This window comes from Pteropus alecto, unplaced genomic scaffold (genome assembly GCF_000325575.1).
Source record: "Pteropus alecto unplaced genomic scaffold, ASM32557v1 scaffold30, whole genome shotgun sequence".
Lineage (NCBI taxonomy): Eukaryota > Metazoa > Chordata > Mammalia > Chiroptera > Pteropodidae > Pteropus > Pteropus alecto.
Window position 1 is genome coordinate 2,268,831 of NW_006429782.1, and position 26,233 is coordinate 2,295,063.

The 26,233-nt window shown below is 57.6% G+C and overlaps 1 protein-coding gene across 1 annotated transcript; it reads right to left on the minus strand.

Moving 5' to 3' along the window:
• Positions 1 to 2,628: 2,628 nt before the first annotated feature.
• Positions 2,629 to 23,777, minus strand: ZFR2 (zinc finger RNA binding protein 2). The gene is made up of 16 exons (XM_025043069.1): positions 23,657 to 23,777; positions 23,243 to 23,529; positions 20,707 to 20,889; positions 19,579 to 19,807; positions 17,671 to 18,014; positions 16,592 to 16,711; positions 14,586 to 14,779; positions 13,700 to 13,832; positions 12,927 to 13,480; positions 9,573 to 9,744; positions 7,958 to 8,096; positions 6,327 to 6,424; positions 5,893 to 5,988; positions 4,419 to 4,530; positions 3,544 to 3,641; positions 2,629 to 2,835 (listed from the first exon to the last, which is right to left on the minus strand). The coding sequence occupies exons 1-16, from the start codon at positions 23,775 to 23,777 to the stop codon at positions 2,629 to 2,631; spliced, it is 3,087 nt and encodes a 1,028-aa protein (XP_024898837.1).
• Positions 23,778 to 26,233: the final 2,456 nt, after the last annotated feature.

Here is a 26,233-nt window from a genome sequence, read left to right on the forward strand (position 1 = left end):
CGCCCCAGCTGTTACAACGATCTCCCTGGATGAGACGGAGACAAATGGTGTCTTCCTACTACAAGGCAACTTCCTCGTGTGGACAGACGTGGCTTCGAGCCTTCAGCACACTTACTGAGCTACTGCTGTGCACCTGGTTGGTTCTAGACCCATGGATGTTGTGGTGGGTAAGGTAGATATACTTCTTGCCCACATCCTGGGAGGAAGGCAGATAACAAGGGATCTTAATCAGTGTGTGGTGTGAAGAAAATGAACAGGGTTATGTAGCACTTTGAGGTGGCCAAGGAGGCCTCTCTGAGGAGGGCACATCTGGGCTGAGACCGGAAGGAGAGGAGTCAGGGGAAGAGCTTACGGTACAGCACGTGCAAAGGCCCTGGGGCAGGAATGAGATTGGCTGGTCTGCCAACAGGCAGAAACTGAGCGATCTGAAGTGCAGTTATCGAGGGAGAGGGTGGCAGATGGGTTCTTATGGGGGCTCCACTGAGATTTGAGGTTTTATCCTGAGTCTTACCCAGAGCTCCTGCTGGTAGGGGGCTGAAGCAGCAGAGAGCCAATAAAAATGGAGAGCAGCAGAAGTGGGACGGACAGGACTTTTTGATGGCTTGGGCCTGAGCACAAAGGAACCCAGGGGGGCTTCCCATAGAGGGTGGTAACGGACAGCCTCAGTGGGCGGCTGGGTGAATGGCAGAGCCACCACGCAAGATGCAGAGGAGAGAGGGTGTGTGTGGGGGAAGCGCCCCATGTGTGGTGGAGGATGCCTGGACCCATCCCCTGGGTCCTGTCTGACTGTGGCCAGGACCAGAAGAGGGACTGGCTCTGCCCCCGGGTGCTGTCAGGATGCCTCGTAAGAGGCAGGGGAACTGCTCCCTCAGAAAGGAGCCTGAGGCAGAGGGAGCAAAGCGAGTGGCCTGCCCTCCCAGGGAGGTGGCAATCAGATGCACTGCCAGGCTGGGCGTCACTGCCTGAGGCGCCCACGCGCCCTGGGCCCGACTCTGAGAAGAGGCTCCTGACTGTCCTCTAGCTTGTGCTCTGTGCACACTGACATGTGCCACTTCTGCTGGGAGCCATTTCCACCTTGCCCCACCCTCCTAAAATGCCCCTGGAGGCTTGAAGCTCTCAGGGGCTCAGCTGGTGACCAGGTTCTCCATCTGAGTCTCCTATACCCTTGAAGTCTGTGATGAGGATTCGGGGAAATTGTAGAGAACTCTTGGTGGGGAGCCTGCAAGTGGGGAGCCATCCCCCAAACTCAGCTTGGCTGATACCTCCTCCAGGAAGCCTCCCAGGCCCCCGACCTTCCCGCTGATGGTCCCATCGTGTCTCCTGGAGCAGGCCAGGGCCATGTGTGAAGTGAGCACTCCTCGGGCTGGGTCCTGCACGGGGGTGGCTCCTCCGTATCCCCAGAGGACCTTGGTACAAGGACAGCCTGAGAGCGACCACCCTCGGGTCACAGCCCGTGCAGCACCTGCCCCGGGACCACCCTACCCACACTCGTTGGGGAGCAATGCCAGAGGGTGCAGTGCCCCTGCCTGGAGCCCTGAGCGGACGGCAGGAGAGCCCGGCAGGGTCGCCTGCATCCTGAGCGAAGGACTGCATGGCCCACACCGAAAGACAAGCGTATCTTGTTTATTCTCACCCCCTACACTCCCAGGTAGCTCTACAAAGACAGCAGACGTGAAGCCCCACGGAGGCTGTCCCTTAAACACAGACACGACATCGAAGGAAGCAAGTGGCTGCAGGCTGCGTTAGCACAAAGCGACTTTTCTTCTTCAGTGCCATTGGGAAGCCGGCCAAAAAGCTGGTCGCCAAAAAGGGAGGTTTGGACAGATCGGGGAGGGGGCGGAGCTAGGGGGTGCCCGACCCCGTGTCCTGCACCGGGCATAGCCCCCAGACCTGCTCCCAAGAGGCAAGCCCTGGACCCAGGTAGGCTGGACCTACGCGGGGCAGCTGGGGGAGTGGGGTCAGGCAAACCCTGGCCCTGAAGGGCTACTACAGAGTAGCCCCTCCCTCTCTGGGAGTGGAAGGTACTCCATGGTTAGGATGGGGGGTGTCCGGGTCCGGGCAGCCTGTCGGGTCACAGGCATTTCCAGGGGACCAGAGAAGCCCTCAGCCTGCATGTTTACCACCCCTGGCCCTGTCGCCCTCCCCACAGGGGGCAGGGAGAGCCCGGCTTAGGCCCTGTACACCTCTGGCTCAGGGGCTCTGTGTCTGGAACAAGCCAGGCCCAGGCATGTCCTTGGGCTTGGCCCCTGTTCCCAGCTCTCCCTGGCCCAACCCCGGAGCCAGTCTTCCAGACAAGGGCCCCAGACGGGCCTGCCCCCATGATTTCAAGTCCATGCACTTCTGGGGCGTCCACAGGAAGCAACTTAGAAACCCACACCCTCAGTAGCCCCGGGGCGAGTTTAAAGCTAGCGAAAGTGCCAGGGTTCAGGGTGCTGTGCCACACCTTCTACCCAGCACAGGGGGCACCTCGGGCTGTGCGCGCCATGCCACCCGGTGGTTCTTACCACCGGATGATGCAAATTCACCGATGATCTAAGCACAGGTGTTTTTATGGAAACCCACAGAACGTTACTGGAAAAGAGAACGCGATTGTCCAACGTTGGGGATGAAGCGGCCACTTGTGGTATGTCAGGTCCTGGTCGGGGAGGCCCGGCCAGTCACGGGGCCCCTCTCCGCCCCGCAGGCCTGCTTCCTCAAGCCTTCGCCCACCTCAGCCTGGCCCACCTCGCTCGGCCTCTTCCTGAAGTGCGCGCCAGGCCTGCTCTTGGGCGGCGGCAGAGGGTCCATGCCCAGAAGCTTGTGGGTCTGCCGGAACGCCAACATGCGCAGGGCGTGCTGTGGGCAGACGGCCGTCAGGACCCACCCACCCACGGCCCCCTCGCTGGGCCCATGGCCCGGTGCAGTCGTGGGCTCCCCAGGCATCCTGTCCTCGCTGCCGCCCTTCTAGCAAGTGCCAAGCCCAGTCACCCAGGGGCACGAAGAACCACCTGGGAATCCCTCGGGCTGGCAGACGGCCGTGTTCTGCCAGGAAGCCCCTTGGAACATGGGCGCTCTCCTGCCTCACTACAGGGACCCTAAGCCCTGTGTCCCCAAGTTCGGCTCTGGTCATGAGCAATATGATTCGTTCTGTGAAAGGCAGTTCCTAAATGTCAGGCCTAGTGTGGTTTCCATGCCACTAGGAGACGTTTTTATAAACTCACAAGAGGGACCACAGACAGGTGCTCTGCTCAGTGCTTGAGGCTGGCTGGCCATAAGCAGGGTGCCACAGAGCATGGGGCAGGGCGGTAGGGGGGACCGAGGATGGTCCCAGCCAGGGAGGCCCTAGGTCTGTGCCTCATCACAGTGGGGGTTTTGGCTCTGAGCCAGGCTGGCCTTTTCCCAGAAGCAGTCCTGTCACCCCTGGGCCACCCATCTCTGCAGAGGAGGGAAGGAAAACCCCAGACCATTTCCTGAGACGCTGCATAGCTGCAAACAGGCTAGGAGCCACCCACGGCCTGGCTGAGCTGGCCCCACGCAGGGAGCCACGGGGGCGGGCTGGCCTACCTGAGCGCTGGCTGTGATGTCTTCCCGCTCCTGGAGGGTCATGGACCCGAGCACATCCACCTGATCTCTCTCGCAGGGGTCCTGGAGCCCGGGCCCATCTTCGCAGAGGGAGGTGGGGGTGACAAGGGAAGACAGAGCACTCTTGTGAGAGCCTGCTACTGCTGGAGGTCTTGAGGGTCCAAGCGTGGGGTCCGGGCCTGCACCCCTTGACACCCACGGGCCACGCCCGGCCGGCACGTTCTCGACCAGCGCCAGGTCTCCTCTGGGGGCGTCTCACCTGAGTCAATCCTCTCTCCGTCCCCACATGCCCTCGGCAGAGCTTCTTCCTGCCGCTGTGTGTGCACGCACGCGCATGCACACACACGGGCACGCGGTTACGTGACGGGCCCACACCACAGGCCCGGCGCACTTCCTCTACTTTCGCTTAGTACGGTATCATTTTTTACCACTACAGTGCCTGGAAAATGCCGCCTTTGTGCACGTGAGGCCTGTCTTCCCTCTGCTACTGCACACCACACCGTGGCACATAACACGTTTTTGAGCGCCCCGTTACTTCCTTCGGGACAATTCCGACAAGGCCATCACCAGGGTGACAGCCCGGGCTTCCAGAGGGCTGGGCTGCTGTCAGAGAATGCATGCTGGGCTCACCGACAGGGCGGCCCCCCACCACCGGCCTCTCCATCTGCACCAGGACCCCCGCCTGCCATCCTTCGCAGCGAGTGCAGCCCACGGTCCCTCTGGGGACTTGTGTGTGCCCGGGCCCACCTCCTGTGTGCACTGGACGTTGGTGAGAGGCTCCTTCTGTACCCAGCTATGACCCTCAGTCTCTGCCAGGTGTCCCAGTGCTCTGGGCTCCCCAGCTGAAGGGGACTGACCTGTCAGGAGCGTCCCCGAGGCCACACACTCCAGGACCCGTCGCACAGCGTCCCCGGGGCTCAAGGGCCCCTTTGCACTGCTCAGAGCCTTCTCCACCAGTAGCTCCATGGCCTGGGCCACACGGGGACAGAAAAGGAGATGCTGTGCCTTCGAGCAAAGCACGTGGGCCAGCTTGCCTCCCACTGAGCTCTGCCAGGCTCGGATTGGGGTGACTAGGGGACCTCAGGACAGGAGGCCCCTCCCGGGATTTTCCCTACCTCCCACCCACCCTTGAACTTCTACAGAAGAGTGTGGTCACCGAAGCCCCGCCCCCTCCTGGCATGGCCATGGGCAGGCTTCCTTACTCTCTGATCCTTAGGTTCCCTATCAGCAAAATCCCATCAGTTGGAAGACTGCAAACCAGGGTTGCAAGGGTTAAAAGAAACATTCTCCGTGACCTATGGTGCATTTAGCCAGGGTCAGGATGACTGGTGACTTGCTCAGTTGTGTCCCCTCCTCCAAGCGGCCACCCTACCCGGGGAAGGTTGTGAGGGCGGGGCAAGGATGAGGACACGTGCTAGTGACTCTGCATGAGGCCAGCCACTGTGCTGTCCATGAGGGCTGGCACCGAGGGAACATCTCCCCTGGCCACTGGGCAGGAGGTGGAGGTCTGGGCGGGCAAGGACCCTTGGTTTCAGAGATGGCCCTCTTAGGCCAATGGTGGCCTGGGCCGGGGTGGGGGCGCTGCTTGTCCAGGGCCTGGGCCTTGGGCACGGCGGTGGGGGACGTGAACCGGCAGTGGAAGGCTGTGTACAGAACATGAACGTCCCTCAGTGTTCAGGGCGTCCAGGCCCCTTCCCGAGAATGACATGAAAAACTTCAGGCCTGCGGTCACCCTGCCCGTCACTGGATCGGTACGGGGACATGAGAGAGGGACCCACAGACTCAGAGACAGACATGTAGAGGGACAAAACGTAATCCCAGAGACAGGGTGGGGACCCCAGAGAGGGCAGGAGCTGGGGTCTCACAATGCGGCAGCTTGGGGGTCTGGAGGGCGTGGGGGCCCTTGCGTGTTCTCTTTTCTGCTCTGCCCCCCACCATGGGCTCCAGGTCCCACTGGCCAGGGAGTATCAGAGCCACAGACGAGGTGGGGGTGCACCAGGCCGCCCAGAGGCCTCTGCATTGACGTTGGGCATTTGGCCGGTGCCCTTGCCCTGGCATGCCACCTGCTTCTGTCTGCAAAGTTGTGGGTCTAAGAAAATACAGCCAAGTAAGGCTATGCTCCAGAGCAGGCCTCTCCCTGGTGCCAAGGGACCCCCAAGACACTCCTACTGAGATCTACGTCCTGGGCACTCAGGCTGGCGCTGGCTCCTCGCGGGAAAGCCAAGTGCTGGGAGGGAGAACGTCTGTCTGGGAGAAAGTAAGGCCTTTAGGGGCTGTGGAGGTCCTCAGTGGGCTCCCCAGAGCAAAGCCAGCCACTTGGCACTGCCTTACCCAGTCTGGCAGGGCCCTCCACGTGGGCACACGCTGGCAGAGGTCCCGAAAAATCCTGATGACAAGCACACAGGGGTGCAGGCCGCTGGCTCGTGCCTTTGGGGCAAGAAATGCACTGTTAGCTCTGAGCCACATGCATGTGGCTGAAAGGGTGTGTGTGTGTGAGGCCAAGGGGACAAGGGCTGACCCCAGGGATGGCGAACCGGGCCAGGGGTCCTGTCCTGGCAGTAGAGACCACGGAGGGACGCTGGGGGCATGGCTATCTGGCCTGGAGGTGGCTAGGAGTGGAGTCCATTCCCATATGTGCAAAGGCCAACAGAACCGGCCCTGCTCTGATTCTGACCCATCAGGAGACATGGGCTGAGCAGCTAGGCAAGCAAATGGCTGAGGGCACAGCCAGTAGGACAGATGTCGCCCCCCTCCCACCCCCTGACCTGGAACCACTTGGCATGGCGCAGGGCGGCCAGTGACTGGAGACACTTCTCCGGGCTCAAGATGTCCCTTGGGTCTGGTGGAGGATCTTCCGTTCCTTCTAGAAGAAAAGGATGCGTGGTGAGATGCGCCCTCCCACTCCACTCACTCCCTGGGCCACGCCCTTCAGTTCTCTAGGCGTCACTTTATTTATCTAAAATAACGAGGTTCTTCCCAGCTAGTCTTTCCTGCAGGACACGGCAGGGGCCAGAGAAGCCGCTTCTGTGAAAACCTTATCTCCTCTGAGCTTAGAGGAACAAGTTTAATGCTTGCTCTGAGCGCCTTCGGTGCTGACTCCCTTAGTTAGCGAATTACAGTGCTGATGGAAAACTATGAATTAAGCCAGATTTCCAGAAACTTCAGGGTGAATAATCAAAAGGGAGAAAGCAGGTCAGGTCTGAACACCTCCCATCATCGATAACAAAGGCCTTCCTTCGCGTCTGAGAGAAATTCAAGTTCATTTTTTCTTTCTTATTGTTTCAAGAATATTGTCATCTCATTCTAAGAGACCCTAGTTTACTTAGGTCCCGTGATAGAGCACAGGTTCTACTTCTGCCTATAAATATCTCTAGGATCTCATGCCTGTCACCTGCCTGTCACCGGGCTGAGATGAAAGTGGCAGGGGTGTGCCTGCAAAAAGGGGCAGAAGCTACCCTACCAACAACAGCCAGCCCAGTGTGAACACCTGAGTGAGGCAACATGTGACAGCTGACAGGCCCCTGGTGGTCACAGTCCTTTTCGTCCCTCCATTTGGCCTCCATCCAGCGGCTGTGGACCGTCACACTTCCTAATACCCTGGGCCCCCTATGCGTGTGTTTGAGCGAACCCTCATGGGGCGCTCAGCTGGAATTTCGTGGTGATGTTTTCTCCTCCCGTATTTGATTTTCTATGACTCGCCATTTCTGACAGCTGGTAATGGCTGTCCACTCATGGTCAAAGGTTCTCCTCTTTAAAAATGTAAGTATTAAAAATGAATTGGTTTAAAGAAAAATGTTAGTAGTTGGGGACCCTTAGCCATGACAAAAGAGCAGCCATGAAGGGGTTCGAGAATTACTGGAATTTGGATAACAGTCCTGAGGGCGGTTCTAGAAGGTTCCATGGCTCGATGAACCATGAGGTGCGTCCCTGCGGTGATGACTCCAGGCCCTCACTACCCTCCGGCCTGGCCCGACACCCCTTCCCCCTCTCTCAGGCACTGGCAGTGTGCCTCAAGCCCCCAAGCCCCCGAGTCCCACACCAGTGGCGCTGGAAGGAGCAGAATCTGCAGTGGCCTCTGCTATAGAAAGATGGACACTCTGGGTTCCCGTGGGTGGAGCGCAGGCGTCCGCACTGGCCAGGAGGCGAGGGAGGAGCGCGGTGCTGCGCACGCGAGGTGGCTACCAGGAGCGCGTACGGCCCGGCCGAGCCCATCTGACACTCCATCGCCAGCTCGTTTCCTCCACCGCCCCAAGGCCCAGCTCTCATCTGACCAGTGGCACAGGAACTGACAGAAGTGCCAGAAGGCCGCACCCCCCACCCCAGAGCAGAGTCAGAGGCTGCCCCAGGCCACCTGGGTGTGTGGGGAGGGGGCTTGGACAGAAGGACCTGGCCAAACCTCTGTCCGTGGAGGGGTCCTCCCGCATCAGGGGCGAGGTGACAGACACAGTGACCCGTATCCTGGGCTCCTCACTGGATAAGATGACGATGCTGGCTTCAGGGTCAGAGGACACCTCGTATTTGTCCTCCGTCACCATCTATGAGGTGCAAATACAACACAAGGCTGTGGTCCTCTGGCTGAGAGGCAGCTGCAAACAGCCACGACGTGCAGGTGGCAGGCCCCATGCCAGGCATCTGGTGCCTCCATAGGACTGAGTCACAGCCCAGCCCTCCAGGGATGCACGCCTGTAGAAATGAGTATAGACGATGGACCCTGCATACAAGGTGCTTTCATATGTAAAGAATGCCTTTAACTCAATAACAAGAACGGCAATCTGATTAAGAAACTGGTGAGTAATATAACAGATAATTGGCAGAAAAGGAAACAGAAGTGTCCCTTTTTATACAATGACACAGATTACTGCCACTGCCAGAGAGAAGCAAATTGAAACTATAACAAGGTACTATCATCACCTGTCTAGAAGGTGCTTTCATATGTAAAGAATGCCTTTAACTCAATAACAAGAACGGCAATCTGATTAAGAAACTGGTGAGTAATGTAACAGATAGTTGGCAGAAAAGGAAACAGAAGTGTCCCTTTTTATACAATGACACAGATTACTGCCACTGCCAGAGAGAAGCAAATTGAAACTATAACAAGGTACTATCATCACCTGTGAGGACAAAACTCTGGAAGTGTGAGGAGCAGCTGGGCTGGCAGCTTGTGCATCTGCAGACTGCTAGTGGAGGTTGCAGTCTTACCAGGAGCACCAGGCTTGTGCCTTTGACCCAGCAACCTAGATGTCCTCTGCCAGGACACACCCCCTCCACCGTCCTGTTGGACGTGGCCCCGCCTCCCCGTGCTCTCCGCCTGGCGTCAGGCTTTAACTCCCCGCCCGCCGGGAGATGCACTTTGGCTTGGTGTCTGTTGGACTGTGTCTGACAGGAGTGGGCGCCCAAGGGCGGGCCTGGGGCTGCCAGTCCCGGCTTGTGGAGGGACTCAGGAGCGGTGCTGGCTTCTCCCCGGGCAGCACCGGTCACATTGGGGAGACATCACCCTGGAGACTGACTTCTTTAACCTAAGACGAGCGGTTTAAATTCTGATGTGACCTCACTTTCCCCTCAGTTGTCACTTCGGGTCAGAAAAGTACTATGACCAGAGAGGAACAGCTCTAGAGGGGAGATCCCAGTCACCCTCCCACAGCGCTCACCAAGGGTCTCCATCTTGCCTCTCCTTTCTGGTCAGTGATGTCCCCCCCGCCCCTGGCCCCACCACACTACATGATGTTCATCATGTAGCCTTTTAAATGGCTGGCTAAAGGGTGGATGTACTGCAGTTACCATCCTCATGGGGGGACAGTCACACTGTTTCCGAGCTTTACCCTGAACTCACTTTATAAAGGAAGCCTCAAGTTGCCACCTCCCTCTCCTGGGAACTGTTTGTAAAACAAACCAGTTAGTAGCGAATGACCACGACCTCTCTGAAAATCCTGCGGATGCAAGGTCACCCCAGCCTCGGAGCCACAGGGGTTCCTGAGAGGGCTGGCAGCCCCCTAGAGGTGGCCTGCCCTTACCGACAGCTGCAGGGGCAGCTGCTCGGCGACCCTCCGCAGCAGTGCGTGGGTGGGCTTCTGGGAACAGAGCAGGATCAGCCGCACCGTCCTATCTCCCCGCAGGAGGAGGCCTTTCGCCAGGAGGCCGACCCGCATCACACCTTTCAGGATCCTAGTGGAGGGGCCGACATTGCTGTGGAGACAGAGCCACAAACGCACGTGTGAGGAGAGGGGCTGGGGAGAAAGGGAGCATGTGGCCCTACTCTGGGTCCCCAGCTCCTCTGCTCACAAGCTCCCGGAACGTCGGCAGCTTGCTGGGCCGGCTGGGCCTCAACTTCCTCATCTGGGAGATGGGCTCCTTCCGAGGCCCACTTCGCAGAGTACCTGATGAAAGGGGACGTGAGAAGATGTATCTGACAGCAGTGCTGGGGACACGACCGGCAAATCGCGCCCGCTCAGTAAGGGCCGGCAGTTGTCTCTTTCCTGATAAAATGCATTCTGAAAAAGGCCAAAGATGGCATCCCCATGGCCCCCGGTCCTCAGCCAGCCAGCGCTGCCCCTGGGATTGGGCACCTTCTGAATCTTCTCTGAGGTCATTTCTCTGCCCCTGCCCCTGACCGTCAGCTAGAAGACCGGTCCAGGTGCTCGGGCCACAGCTTCCTGATGGAGTCCCTGCTCCAGCCTCGGCCAGCTTTCTGCGGCGAATCTGATCATCGTATCTGCCTGATGCCCAGCCTCCCACCACCGGCCCTTTGCAGCAGGGGGACCCCCACGCTTCTTCCCTGGCCCAAGGCCCCCAGCCTGACCCCTTGGGCCTCCTTGCCGCCATCCTCACCCTCCACTCCCTCTGGGCCTTATGCTCTAGCCCCAAACACCTTCCTATATTCCTCTGGCCCCACAGGGCTCATCCCTCTGCTCAAGTCAGTGCCCTCACTTAACTGAGCTCTAGAGAAATGTCTCCTCTGCTCCAGAAACTGCTACTCTCTAATTGCTTATTTCTCTTTCTGACACTACTAAGGATAGCAGATAACCATTTTTTGAAAAACATGTTTATGTGTTCATATTCACTTGGGGACCAGAGAGCTCTGGAGCCCAACAAGGCCTGAGGGGCCCTGGCTGAGGGAGGCCACCAGCAAAATCCAGACCAGGGACATCTGATTCGGGGGCAAGGACCAGATTCTGCAGCTGGGACTCCTAAGGGAAGAGAAAGCAGAAAGCAGGGGATGGGGGACATGCAAACACAGAGACTTAGAGGCTGGTCAACGAATTTGAACTCCGATTCACACAAACTGTAAAACAAACAAAAAAACTCCACAAACACCAAAAAAAAAAACCCCACCCCATTCTGATATCTATGGACCAGCTGCAAATTTCAATGCTGACAGGATAGTTATTGATACTATAGAATTACTGTCAATTTTTAAAAGTACAATAACGGCATTGTGGGTTTGTTAAACAGAAGAGCCCTTACTGTTCAGAGACAGTACTTACTAGACGCTCACTAACGGATGTGAGGGTGGGACGTGGGGAGGATCTCCTTTTGGCCCCTACCAGAGGGACACGGAGGAGGGGCCGGAAAGCAAGTGACAGCGGTGTGGGAGGATCACGGGTCAGCAATGGTCACATGGTAGTCACCATAATTTTACGGTTCCGTCAACTTTTGTGCCTGTTAGAGAATTTCCATAATAAAAGTTAAAAAAACCCAAACACGGGGATCGAATATATGGTAGCTGAAGGAAACTGGACTTTGCGTGGTAATCACACAATAGAATATACAGATATCAAATTATAATGTACACCTGATAGTCGTATAATTGTATTAGGCATGTGAGAAGCATGCTGACGGGGTGACCCGAGGGAGGCCGGAGTTCCTTCTCTGAGGTGCCCGTGTCGACATTCTGCCTTGACACGTGCTGAGGCTGCTCCCATGCCCACACTGGGGGGGATCTGGGGGGAGTGTCCCAGGATCCTCTCTGCACGATTTTGTTATGAGTCCAGAATTATTTCAAAATAAAAAGCTAAAAAAAAGAAAAAGAAAAAAGTACACGGGGAGAAAAACTAGAGGGAACTTTAAAGCTTCAAGCGAGGTGCGATTTTTTTGTTCAGAAAACATGAGTGGAGATCAAGTGACATGACACCTTTCGGTCTGCAGTGCCAGACACCTCTGGGCAGCTTCCACGCATCCTGCCTTCCTGCCTCACGCTCAGCCCCGCGGTGCCCGGCTCAGGGGCCGCAAACCTGGCCCCTGGGAGCAGGGCCACAGCAGTGTCGTGGCCAGATCACCTTCTCCTGTGTGCAAGCAACAAGCCCCAGGCAAAGCTCGGGGTTGGGGGTGCCTCTGCCCTTCAAAGACTCCTCTGTCAGACTTCTGGTCTAGGGTTTTGGCTTCACTCAGTCGCCGGGGAGAGCGGGAAGAAATGCCTTCTCTGCACCCTGGCTTTCTGGGCCAAGTGGGTGAATACGGCTCACTTTGCAAAGCAGATGCAAGGAAGTGGGGGTCCTCATGCGTGAGCTGAGGGGTGAGCTCACTTTACCGTGACACTTTGTAACTCACTTTGTTTCCAGGGAACAAACACTATGGTGAAAGGAAACTAAGGAGTGGAATTGGCCAGATGCCAAAGGGCCGATACCGCACGAATCAGGACAGGCTGCGCCACGGAGACAGACGGTGACACGGTGGGGCCGGGGCTGCAGCAGGGGGTGGGATGTAAGGCGGCAGATTTCTGTTCTGGGTGAGAAAAACTTCTGCAAACGCACTTAGTGTCGCTGTCACTGTATCACGCACATAAAAAATGGTTTCATGCTACGAGTGTTTCACCACAGTAAAAATATAACAATGAGAAACGGAAATGAAAAGGAAGCCGCCGAGAGAGAAAGGACGTGGAAACACTGACTCTTTCTCGGATTATTTAAATCCCGTAATGACTCATGCCGAGGCACAGGACTCTTCTGGAAGTCCCCTGATAATCACAGGGCCTGGAACGATGACTCAGGTGAGCACTAAGTGGCCGCTTCTGCTCGGTGAGGCGGAGGGGTCAGGGCAGAATCACACTTATCTCCAGAGGTGATTTGTGTTTTCTGAACTGTTTCTAGATACACCTTTGGTTGGTGTCAGAACACCAGCTCTCACCAACCGGGACTAAATCTCCCTTTGAACCCGGGGGCTGCAGCCCTGGGGCGGGACTCAGTGAACTTCCTGCCTGCGGGCCGGAAAGCCCCAGCCACCAGAGGCCCAAAGCGGATCGGGGAGGGGCCGCCTCTGCTCCTCCTGGCAGCCACTTCCTGTGAGAACCCCCACCAACCCGCCCGGGAGGGCAGCCCCCCACCTCCTCCAAGTCCCCCAGGCCTAGGGATACCGAGGGCGACCTCTATTACCTGAGCTCAGCACCCTCTTGCGCTGGGCTTCCAGAATTCTCCAGGGCCAGCGCATCGGACACCAGCCTGAGGGCGCGCTCCACGTGGGATACAGCCTTCTTGACGGCCAGGAGCTCCAACTCCGAGGGGTAGATAGCAGCATGCTTGCACATGATGTGTCGGTCATCATTGGACTCCGGCCGCCGCGAAGGCTGCGGGGAGAGGTAGTCATCACGGCGGGGCTGACAGATCCCCCAGACCCAGCGGGCGGGGGCCGGGACAGTGTCAGCCCTGCAAAAGTACAGCACACGTGGCAGGTGGTCACAGGGCTGGGGGTGGGGAGCCAGGCTGAGGAATGGAGGGGACCCACAAGTGGTGACCGAGGAGGGCCCTGGGGCCTCCCCTGAGGGCTGCGGGGGGCTAGTGGGCTCCCCTGTGGTGATATTCTTACATTTCACAGCCAGAGGCTTTTCAACCAACTCAGTGGGCCTGTCCCCGAGGCAAGGTGAAAATCTAAGGTGCCTGTGTGGACAGAGAGATGCCAAAGGACCCCCAAGGGATGTGACAACCGGGACCTTAGGAAGTTAAAGCGACCACTGTGGCGGGCAGCAGGGCTGGGGCCTGGAGCTCCTATCGGTGACCAGCAATGAGGGGTGGGTGCCGCTTTAGGGGTCTTGGTACAAAACTCCACTCCTCATCCCCTGAACACTCGGATCCTAGTGAGCTTATGAGGACATCACCCGCCCCGTGGGCCACTGCCACTGGAGACATTTCAGCACACGATCACCACCCACCAGAGGTGTGGTGGTGGGTGCTCCCAGCCTGCTCATGAGGGGAGGAGGGTGCTCGCTGGGTGGCGAGTGTCCTGGGTGCTCGTCCTGGGCCTGCGTCTTCTCCTCCAGCCGCCTCCTGCACAGGTCATAGCGCCTGCATGGAAGCAAGAGGACAAGGAGCTATCAGCAGCTGCAGGACCCTTGGCCTGTTGCATTGGAGCCGGCAGCATGAGGAAGCTGTGTGGCTCCTGCTGCCTGGTCCTCAGGCTGAGCAAGGCTGGCAGCCATCGAGGAGAGGCAGCAGCCAACCGGACCTCACTGGAGCCCAAGACAAAGTCCTGCACAAATGCCCACCACGTGCCAGGGAGACGGAGGCCGCAAAGGCCAGGAGGACACAGAACAAAGGCGACTGCTGGGGAGGGAGGAGCTGGAGCCAGCGGCTGCAGCCCCAAATCTGCCCCGAGCTTCGTGCCCCAGCTCAGAGGCTGTGGCGGCTCTTCTGTGAATCAGACACCGCGTCACAAAACGCTTTGGAATTGAATTGCTCTAGAGGATGGAGGATGACATCAAATGTGTGGGACATCAGGAGACACCAGGGGTCAGGGGACACCAGGGGTTGGGGGACATGCAGACACCAAGGCATTCCTGTGAATCAGGCCCTAGAGTGCCAGCCCATGGCTGCCAGTACCATGCTATCCCTCACTTATTAGGTGACTCACACTAACTAATTAAGGCAGATCTTCGGAGTGACCTGCACACAGGGATCTGGCCAGCTGTAAAGTCCTCTGCGTCCCCACAAGTGCCGTGTCCCCTGCCCAGCTCGCAAGGCACGAGCACTGGGTCCTCAGGCATGGAGGCGACAGCAGCACCCCCACTTGAGCACGCGAGCGAGTAGAGCTTTGGAGCTCAAAGCCACCGGGGCAGAGGGCTGTCGGGGGCCTGGGAGGCGAGGACCCCGTACCGCATCTCCGCGTGCCAGCGCCGCAGCTCCTCCAGCCGCTTCCTGGTCAGCTGCCGCTGCTTCCGCCTCCTCTCCTCCAGGAGCTTCTGGACTCTGCTGCTGGGCTTGATGGCGATCGGAAGGTCAGGGTTCACTTTTTTCTAGAAGGAAAGGAAGGGCTGTGAGATCGGAGACTGTCACTTAGAAGAGAATGCCAGGGTGTCTCTGGACCCAGGGAGAGGCCCCACGACTGACACCCTTCTGCTGGATTTAGACAACGGTTGGGTTTCAATACCCCAGAATCTTAACACTCCTCATCCCCAAAAGCACTGGCAGGAAAGGAAACTAGCACGGGGGACAAAACGCAACTGACAGTCTGAGTGACAGACGCGAAGCCTGCCAACAACGAAAGCTGAACCCCGTCTACAAGTCTGACAGGGCAGCCGAAGGCGCTGCGCACCACCGGCGAGTAACTGCGGCGATCACTGAATAGTCTCTGAAAGTTCAACAAAAAATGCTCATTTCCAATCAAAATAATTCAGGGCAAACACCATCTGCGTGAAATCCAGCCATGTATAACTCGATAGCATTGCCTTCATTCACTGAACTTCGTTTTCAGCACTTAATTTCATCATTCAGAAAGCGGAGTGCTGTCTAAGGATCATTTGGTAGCGGAAATGACCCAGTGTCCACCAACAGGTGACTGATACGCAAGAACATCGGTCACGGGAACATCACTCGGCCACGGAAAGGAGGGAGGTGCTGACACTCGCCACAACCTGGAACATGCGGCGCTCAGTGAGACGCCGGACACCGGGGCCTCACAGCGTGTGAGTCCATTTATGTGACATGTCCAGAACAGGTACATCCTCAGGAAGTGGGTTAGTGGTTTTAAAAAGAGGCTGGGGGAGGAAATGGGGAGTGACTGCTAATGGGGAGGAGGCTCCTTTTTGGGGTGATGAGAATGTTTTGGAATTAGAGGCGATGGCTGCACAGCTCTGAATATAATGAAAGCCGTCGAACTATATATTCTGTGTGGGTGAATTATGTGGTGTGTGAATGACACCTCGGTGAAGCTGCTAAAAAGGGAGGAAATACCCAAAAGCCACAGTTTATCATTGAGGAGAGTTACACGTGTGTGCTGTGCGCAAGCGCACTCACGGCCCGACAGCAGGTGTTTAAACACAAGTGTGCACACGTGCCCTGGCGAATGTAAAAGGGAGGCCTCGGGTGGGCAGCTGAGGGCCCCTCTGGTGGAGCCGAGGGCGCCCGAGGGCCCATGGGAATGCCTTGGCCACACAAAGCCAGCCCCTCTGGGTAGGAAAGGGCCCCTGCTGGCCCTTGGAGCCCTCGGCATTGGAGGCCAGGCTTGCTGAAGGTGGCTTGGCCCGGATGGCCCGGATGGCCCACTGCCCTCTGCAGCAGTGACCCGTCAGCACAGGACCCCAGCCCCTCTTCAGCCCACAGACTCAACCCTGGGGTCCCCACACATTATCCCATGGGGACACAGTTCAGACTGGGCATAGCACTCCCCACCTCCGCTAGCACCTGCCAGCTTGGGACCTAGGCAGAGGCCCTAGGAAAGAAAAAGAGCACGTATCAGGTACAAAAGAACCAACACGGGGAGTCGGGAAAACGAGCCCTGTTTGTGTGCGCATCACATCGACCATCCGACGCGCGCTCCAGAGCTCCCTCAGCATCGGCAACAGGCGGCTCGGAGTTTTAAAACCGAACGTTCACCTGCAAGAAAGGACATCAACCGGCAAGGTCAGCTCTGGGTTTTCCGCTCTGGTCGCCAGGCCAGGCTGTGGAAATGCAGTTTGGACTCGGCCTGAGAGGCCCCTGGGGCCTGGAGCTACTGCCGGAGGCGCGGAGTCGCAGAGGGAATGATGCGATGCGTTTTGAGCCGGGGACAGAGAGGAGGCACGAGTCCACCCCCACCCACCGAGTGGGCCACACGCAGCAGGGCGCACCTGGTACTGCAGCCGGTGCCGCCGGCCCCTCACGTGCAGGTCCCTGGCGTTGGGGTCGTTGAGGCTGCACTCACACAGCTTGCAGTGGAACCGGGTCACTCTGCCTTCCTCGTTGCACACCTGACACACGAAGCTCAGCTGAGCGCTGGCCGCCGGGCAAAGGGCACCTCCCTCCACCCTCCGAGGGCATGGAGCCTTCCTGGGGAGTGTCCGGTCTGCTGAGTTATTCTACGGGCGGCTTTCAGAGGAGACAACATGCCCTCCCATGCTGGAGTTCAACCCTGCCACGGTCGGCCCCATTCCTCCTCCCCTGAGCTCAGCCGCCCCCCATCAATGCCCTGCCCCGCGGTGCTCCCGCCTTCGCCCTGGCACAGTCCCTGCCCATCCTGCACCCTTCCGATTGCTGCGGCTGTTGTGGGTCTCGTCTCCTCAACTAGTAAATGACCGGGGGTCCAGCGCAGGCGTGTTCTATCTAGCGTGGTTATTTTGCAAGGAACAAAACAGAAGATGCTGAACTTGATTGAACAAAAGCACGAAAATGAAAACAGAAGAAATGCTGATGCCGCACTTCCTTCGAGCCACAGGCAGTCTGGAAGCTCTTGGGGAGGCTGGGAATTATGGACGTGGCCACAAGTTTCAGAATTTGAGTTCTAGAGGCGGTTTAGGACCAGCCCGCGGGGCCACTGCTCGGGCTCTGGGCATCTGAGCGATGGCCGTGTAGGGGCATGCTGGCTCTTACTGTCCCCAGAAGCACGCACCTTGGGGTGCCGCAGTCACCTAGCCTTCCAGGGTACGGCTTCCTCCTTCCACCTTCCTTCCCACAGGAAGAGGGCTGCCTAGTAAGATATGCCTCTGCCTGCCTCCAGCCTTCCTTCTAGGATCTGAAATCCAGTGCCTGGACCTTTCAGGAAACTCTGCATGACTCGCTGGTCTGCGCGGGGATGGGTACGTGACTGTCCGCTGGAGAACTGCGTTGAGGGTTCGAAGCCTGACTCCAGCAAGGCCCTTCTCAACCAGAGCCCAGCGGAGAAAGGCACATGCTGCCAGCCCGACAGTGGGATGGTGGCAGACAGAGTTACCTCTTCCACATAACCTGGGCCCACTGGCTGAGAGTCACAGCAGCTTCCAGAAGCTTCCGAAGAGCCTCCTTGGCTGGGCAATTCTCCTGGCCCCTCTGATTTCCGGTGTGCTGGTTTCCCCTCTGGGGGTTTGCGGCCCGCTGCCTGCTGCTCAGGGGTTCCTGGAAGAAAGAACTGCATTACTTGTAACCTGCTCCAGCCAGAAACCACAGCCGCTTCCAGTCTGCAGGTGTGAAGGGCAGAATGCAATGCGAACCAGAATCTCCTGCAGCCCCTTCCACCCCCACATGACATCAGCTGGTTGGGTCCACAGTCCCACAAGACCTCTCGCGCCAGCCTGGGTCACAGCTGAGAGAACGAGGCCCGCACAGCGCTTGGTGCCGATCTGAACTCGTCTGTAGCGGGGTCCTGGCTGCAGGCCCCTGGCTGAGGGACTCCCACGGCACAGACTCGGCAGTCCTTAGTGAATCGACGATGAGACAGCAGGTGGACCAAGGCTCACTGGCCACCTGGTCCCATGAGACAGGTCCACAGAGCCTCAGGAGGGAGCTGTTTCTTTCTATGTTTTACTTTTTAAATAAATTTATTTACTTAAATTAGTTTCAAATATATAGTACATTGGTTAGACAGAGAGCTCGTTCTTTATTATCAAAAGTGCTTTAAGATTTTATCTTCAATATCATGTGCTCATTCAAAAAACTGCTGCTGAGGCTAAAAATAAAATAAGCACCTCCTCTTCCCACACAAAGCGTGTGGTGCAGAGCAAAGCCAGTCAGAGATCTGGGTTCGAATCCTGCCCCCACCGTTTATGGGGTGACCCAGGTCAGGTGCCACCTCACCTTGGCTTTTCCATCTGCAAATTGAGACTAACGACAAAATCTACTTCAGAGGCGTGGCGGGCCTGCTGGGCAATGCACGTGGGGCGGCTGCGGACTGAGCGCGGGCATACGATCCCGGCTATGACCCCCTCGGTATATGTCACGCGGCAGCCATTACTTCCCGCAGCTCACAGCCAATGCGCCCCGCACCTAAGGGAAGGCAGGGCTGGAAGGGGCTGCAGGGAGCCCGCCTTAACCTTGCGGTGCCCACGTAACCATAACTGTCAGAGCAGTTTGTGAAGAGCGCTGCTTCCAGCGCATGGGTGGTGGTGGCCCAGGGCACTCACTCCTTGGGCCCAGCACAGGGCTCTGGAGAGTCACCAGTGCTTGGGTGGGTCCCAAGCTCCATGGGAATAAATGGTGCTGCTACCCCACTGGTTCTGCTAAGGCTTCGGGTCCAGAGGGTGTGAACCAGAGGCAGCAGAGCATATCCCATCTGGCAGGAACATAGGAGAGAAGGCACGCCCCGCCCCCCGCCCCCTAGTCATAGCTTAGTCCAGTTGGTCCCCAACCTTTTGGCACCAGGGACTCCTGCTCCCATGAGAATCTAACGCCTGATGATCTGAGGTGGAGCTGAGGCGGTGATGCCAGCTCTGGGGAGCGGCTGTAAATACAGATGAAGCTTTGCTCGCTCATCTGCCGCTCACCTCCTGCTGTGCAGCCCGGTTCCTAACAGGCCACGGACTGGTACCAGTCCGCAGTCTGGGGGTTGGGGACCCCTGGCTTAGCTCCTCCTCGCATGAGAATCTAACGCCTGATGATCTGAGGTGGAGCTGAGGCAGTGATGCCAGCTCTGGGGAGCAGCTGTAAATACAGATGAAGCTTTGCTCGCTCATCTGCCGCTTACCTCCTGCTGTGCAGCCCGGTTCCTAACAGGCCACGGACTGGTACCGGTCCGCAGTCTGGGGGTTGGGGACCCCTGGCTTAACTCCTCCTGAGAAGATGTGCTGGCTTACACACATGCACGCAGGTTAGCTAGGCAATCACTTCTCTATCTCAGGGTACGGGCATGTGAACCCAAAACACATACCCACATGCTTGTTCTTCGAGGGCGCCAGTCTCTTGGTCGGCTCTGGCCTGCTAGGGGTATGCACGCTGCAGCTGGCAGGGGCAGCGGGCTTGGTTGAGGCCACCGGGGGGCTATCCATGGTGAGGGGTGCCTGCTTCTTGGTACAGGTGGTCTGGAATGAGCTGGAGGTCCCTGGTGCCGGTTCTATGGTGGGGATGGGCTTTCCCAATTTGGTGTGCAGCTTGAAGACCTGGAACGAACCCACGTCCCCTTGTCAGGGTCACCTGCAGGCCCCATCGACCTTCCTTGAGAGGCAGGAAGAACACCACAGTGGGTGTGGGAGGGCTGGCAACTTGTGGCAACCGTGTCTGGGGACCCCACCCACACCCCAGCTCCCAGGAACATGCCTTCCGCTCTCTCAAGTATCACTCTGTCTGGAAAGGCCCCCACCAGTCACGCACATGCAGGCCCTAGAATACTCCGACACTCTGTGCAGGCTAACACCAATCCCCTTCCTCCAAACTCCCCTGCCTTCAGCTGGGGGGCCGGGCCATTCTCTGCATCCCCAGCACCAACCCAGTGCCCACCCTGGACAGGGACAAAGCATGTGTGGACGGGTGCATGGAAAGGGGCCGCCTGTTAAGATGTATGCGTGTACGTGTCCATGGACATACGTCTATGTTCTAAAAACACATGTATCCATGTCCATGCACACGAAAGCACCTAGTGTTTGGTCACACCCCATCCTCGATAGTCTTGACATTAAAACCTACTATTTTCAATTTATTTATTTAATTTTATCTGTTTTTAAAAAGGAGGACCCCAAATGGAATACATCATTTGACTTCATCGATGTTCAAACTCGTTCACGCAAAAATGTACTCGGACCTAATGCCAAGAGCAGTGTCTCAGGGCCTGGGCACAAGCCCTGTACTGCTTTCTGCTTCTGTCCAGAGCAGGGAGGACTTGCATAACGGGGACAAGGTGTCTGGCTTCCGGGGAAGGAGGACCCCTGGGCCTTGCACGGAAAGCTTCCTCTCATCAGTGGCTCCCCCCTCTGGTGTCACTGGATGCCCCTCTGGGTCCCGGGTGTGAAAGGCTGGGACTGCTCCCAGGGCCACCCTGCCTGGACCTGTGTGGGGCTCCTACCTTCTGGTGCCTGGCTCCCCGGATGTGGGCGGCGTAGGCCTCCGCCCCGGTGCAGGACACGGCACACAGGTCGCAGCGTAGCTTGGCCTGCACCCCGCACGGGCTGCCATTGGGCTGCATGCCCGCCTGCTGAGCTGCCTCTTTCTTCTTGTGCTTCTGCCCCTCCAGGTGCTCACGGTACGTCTGCTGGCAGAGCGTGAGAGTAGGAGTGCTGGGGGTGTGCCCGCTGGGCACCACACTGTCCCTCGCAGATCAACGGCGAGGGATGTGTGAGCCGAGGGGAGCCTGCCACCCCCAGCCCTCCTCTTGCGGCCTGAGATTCGCGCTCTGCTGCATCAGGCCCAGCCTCAGACTCAGACGCTTTGCCCAAAAGATATAAGGTCTTTCTTTTATTTTTCCCCTTAAAAATCGATGAGTTTTAAGCTAGCATCCTTAAAGAATCACACAGGCAGTTTTGGGTGTTGCTGTGAACGAAAATTCTGGCTTTTCAGAATGTGACCTCAGAGACCGAGCCAGGACGCATGCGACGCTTCCCTGTTAGAACGCCACTGAGAAGCCGAGGGACTCCACACAGAGGGGCTGCCAGTGGGTCACAGGCCTACGCATCCTGCACCACTGGGCCCAAAACATCTGGCTGCATCTGCAAATGACCAGGCTCTTATGTGGCGTCCCAGACTCCTCTCTTGGACCCTTAAGACGGCAAGCTGCAGCACACACACAAACCAGGCCCGCTAGACAGTGACTCTGACCGCGCCCCGAGTCAACATTCGCAGAACAAACCGTCTCTGGAAAAGACACACGGCTATTTCTGGGGGCGGATGGGCAGTGGGAGCGGGAGGGGTGCTCGCTGGAATGGAGAAAGCTCGTGAGCGTTTGACCTGAGCACAGTGTGGATACACACGCACGCAATGAAAGCCTATGCAACACAGAAAAGCATGGAATAACACAAGGCAAGGTGCCAGCAGTAAAGTACTTCATTCAGGTGGTGAGAGCACAGGTTCTTGCCTGCTTCTTCGCACACGTGGTTGTAGCTAACCACACGGCTTTGACAAACCACGAAAAATCTGATTTCCATCTTCATCCCTAAAACTATTCCGAGTTCCTCGGGTTACTGACCCGCTCTGAGCCCCGGGCCTTCCCCGGCCACACAGAGATGATAACAAATAACAACGCAGTTTGATGCATGAAATAACTAGGAAATGCTTCCCAGAGCTCTGAGCTTAGAGCAAGGGCAAACGTTTGAAGTTTTGTCATCTTCCCACCTGGCTCCCGCCATAAACACACATTAAGTGTGTGATGAGACAATTGTAGGGAGGAGTGTTAGAAAGAAGCCTCCTGCTGCCCCTGAGCCCCGATGGCTCCCGCCGAAGCTCGAGGCCACCCTGCTGGCCCTCACTGGGCTAGCACAGAGACCTATTGTCAGCTGTGTGGCCTTGATTTGGAGAACTTGCTTAGACAGACACCCAGAGAAAATGCAGAAGTGCGCCAGCCAGGCCACAGGGAGGCCATGCTGACACGGAGTCCCTTCCAGACACAGATCTGGAGACCACACGTGGCTGTTTTGACATTCACGGGGCTGTGAGACAGCATGGGGGGGAGGGGCGGTCGGGAGGGGGTGGGTAGAAAAGGGCAGCGAGATGGACTCTTTGCTGGAAACGCTCAGGATCTTGGCAGTGATGGCAGATTCACGAGCTTCCCCAAGTGATAAATTCACACAGAATACACACACACACGTGTACACACACATGCATACAAATGAGTACAAGTAAAGCTGGGGACATCTGAATGAGAACAGACTGTGTCAAAGTCCAAATCCTGGGTACAATTCACAAAATGTTAGCATTGGGGGAAGGGTACATGGGACCTCTGTGTTTCTTGTTGTAACTGCATGTGAACCTACAACTATCTCAAAAAAAATTCTAATTTAAAAAGTGCTATTAATATTAGCAAAGCTGGGGATATCAAGAATTGGCGTTCCCAGGGCACATCGAGTACATGCCAGACGCCATGCTGAGTGGTGGCGCTGGGGTAAACCCTGTCCCATGGGGAGACTGAGGCTCAGAGAAGCTACGACGCCTGCTTGGGCGACGATGTGAGGCGGGGCTGGGCCGTGAGCCTGGGGGACTGGCTCCTAAGCCCACGTCCCATCCCCTTAGACAACGCGCACACGCGCACCCACGCGCATCCGAGGCCCTGCCACAGTGAGCCAGTCTGCCTGGGCCCTCGCTGCTGAGGAGGGGCGCTGACTACCTCTCCCGCCCCAAAGCAAGGGAAGCCCCCTCGTCCCGGGGTTTGAGACCACACATCAGCCGACAGCTGGCACTGTGCTGCTCTCGTTTCTTTCACCCAGTCACCAGTAGGGCCATCTTAAGGCGACCTGACACACCGCTTGACGTCGCAAGTTTAATACAGGCCTCTTTGGGGCGGGCAATGACCCTGACTTCTGGTTGGCCACAGGGGACAGAGGAGGGCTCTCCCAGCCCATGGCAGGGAGGAAGGCCCTGGGGCCTGCCCAGCTTGGGCACAGGGTGCTGACCTGGGGACCAGCGCAGCTGATCTTGCAGATGTCGCAGTAGTGAAGTGGGGGCTGCCTGGGCCCGCCTTTGGGTTTCGGAAGCTTGCTAGGAACCAGTGGCTTCCTGGCGGAGCTGCTGGCAGGACTGGCACTGGGGCTGCTCCCTGAGCCACCCCACAGGGACGAGTCCAGGGTCTTTGGGGGTGGAGGAGGCGGGGGCGGAGGCTGCATCTGTGGGGGTAGCAGTGGAGGGTAGTACAGACTGGCTGCTGAGTACAAGGTCACGTCACAGCTCGGGTAGTTTGGTCCTAAGAAGCGGAGAGAACGAGAGAGGGGGATAGGCTATGGGCTGGTTTCTAGGATGACGTTCATTTTGGCTGCAGAGAGAGTAACCGGCTCCGCCCCCATGCACGCTCAGGGAAACCGTAGGCTTACCTGTGTACGGGGTGGAGGCAGAGCTGTAGGAGGGCAGGGTGGACACGGAGGCCACGGGCTGGACGCTGGTCGCTAGCGGGTAGGTGTAACTGGAGGATGGGGCACTGGCTGGCTGTGCCATCCCAGTAGTGGGAGCCTGTTGTGGGGACTGCGCTTGGCTGTACCCACCGCTGGGCTGGCAGTAAGCTCCTTTGGTCTCTGGAAAGCAAGTAGAGACCCTCTGAACAGCCACACTTCACCACCGTCCCCAGGAAACAGAGTGAGAGGCACGTTCCCTGTGACCACTGCAACCAGCTTCTCCAGCCACAGGGGGCCAACACAGGCCTCCACTTGTGAATGGGCCCCAGGCGCAACTGGCCATGGATCCCCAGAATGTCTAACCCTGGGTTGGAGGCCGGGACGCCGGGCCTCTGGGACAGAGCTCTGATCCCGGCAGGGATTGGTGTGACTTGTGTCCACTCTCCTTTCTAGGCTCTTCCTCTTCTGTGGCACGCGTGTAAAGGGGTGCATGTGTATGCGAAGTGTTCCCTATCTCTTTCATGTCTGGGAGCCAAGCCCTCAGAACTTATTCTCTCTACCCTGGGAAAGCTTCCTTGGAAAACACTCAGCTCCATTTAGTTCTGTCTCGCTGTCTCTCTCACGCACAAGCCCATCCGGATCTCCTATGACTCTGGAATGTTTAAATGGGACTTGAATGCAGTGACTCCCGTGCCCTCGCTCCTCCCACCCTCTAACCCTATAGAGACCCACCTGGCTGGCAGAGTGTGGCCGTGGCAGGGAACTGAGGCTGGCTCGCAGCAGGCAGGTGATACTGCTTGTTCTCATAGCTCCTGGCAGCTGGCGATGACCTGCAGCCATAATTGTCCTGAGAGGGGGTTTCCGTGGGAGAGACACAGAGAGCAGGGAAAGGAGTGAGGCGTGCAGCGGGGTCCTTGCAGGGTCTGGTTCTGCGCTAAGAGCAGCAAGGAAGACGGCGGGATTCGGGTTTGCAGGGGGATTTGGGCTGTGGGGTGGATCAGGGAGTACACGGGGGCAAGGACGAAAGCACAGAGGCCAGCAGGCGGCTCTGGGAGGGTGGCAGGGAGAAGTCCGAGGCCTTGTGGAAGCAACGGTGAGAGGAGGGAGGAAGGGGGCGGAGCCAACTGGAGGGGCTTAGCCAACCGGGTGGTCTGTGGTGCCATTGACGACCCGACTGGGGAGGCTGGGGATGGGGAGACCACGTGCAGCGCGGGGAGCATTGGTGATTCCAAGTGGAAGTGCAGTGGCCTGATCTGTGGCCCAGAGCTCCAAGGTGGGGAAAGTGGCATCATCCACACCAGAAGCGCCAACAAGGACAAGTCACCTCCACAGGCGGGGACGACAGCATGAGGAGGGTGGGCACGGGCCGCCCACCACACTCTTCCATTCGACACCCTCAATCTTTCAAGGAAGGACAGGTGCTGGTCAAGGAGACAAGTCACCTCCACAGGCGGGACGACAGCATGAGGAGGGTGGGCACAGGCCGCCCACCACACTCTTCCATTCGACACTCTCAATCTTTCAAGGAAGGACAGGTGCTGGTCAAGGAAAGGCCAGCTGATACCTGGTAGGAGTGAGGAGTGGCGGGCACAGGGGCAAGTCCGCTGCCATAATCGAAGTCCTGGACGGAGTGGGGCTGGTATCCGCCGTACCCTGCTGGGCCATCGGACCTGGTTGGCTGGGTGGCCGTGGGGGGAAGTGGCAGGGTCTCAGTGGGGCCCATTCCGGGCACCAACTGCGCATCGAAGCCGGCTCCAGCAGCAGGGAGGGGGAAAGCCATGGGAGGCTGGACGCTGGAACCACAACAAACACAAAAGCCCGGCTGCATTAGCTGGGGCTTGACAAAGAGCTCGAGCTGAGCACATCACTCACAGCGGACACTGCCGTCAGCTGCCTCAGATGCCCGCATTCATTCAGTGCTTCCTGCAGCTGCTAACGCTTGCTGAGACTTTACGAGCACAGGCACCGTTCTAAGCTCTTTTCGTGAATGAATGCAATCTCCCAACGACCCCGTGAGGCAGGGACCATCCTTGTCTGTTTTACAGAAAAGTAAACTGAGGCACAGTGAGTGGCAAAGTCAGGCCTGAACCCATGTTGAAGACTTCTCAGCTCATCCACATGGGCGGCAGTCCTTTTCTCGACGGCGAGATTCCACAAGGAAAGTTGGAGTTGAAGGGTAGTTTTAAACTGAAGAACAAACGAGTGGACCCGCCCGATCATTAGAATAGGGAAGATCGGTTACCACCCAACTAAAAACTCGTTACTAACGAGAACCAGCTTTTATGGACGGCTTGTTCTGTGGGAAGCACAGCTCTGAGGCCTTTGTCTACATCACCTCGTTCACGCCTCAGCACCTGTAGAGAAGGTGCCAGCGCAGTCCATCCATCTGCCTACCTGTCCTCCCTGTCTAGGCGAGGGGACTCTCTGAGGATCAGTGACACGTGTCAAATGCTTGGGATCTTTCTGACCCCAGCGCCACACACTTTGCTGCATATTGGCCACTGGTAGAGTCCTCAAATATAAAAGCCCAGACGTCAGGAAGAATCATCAAAGATTTTA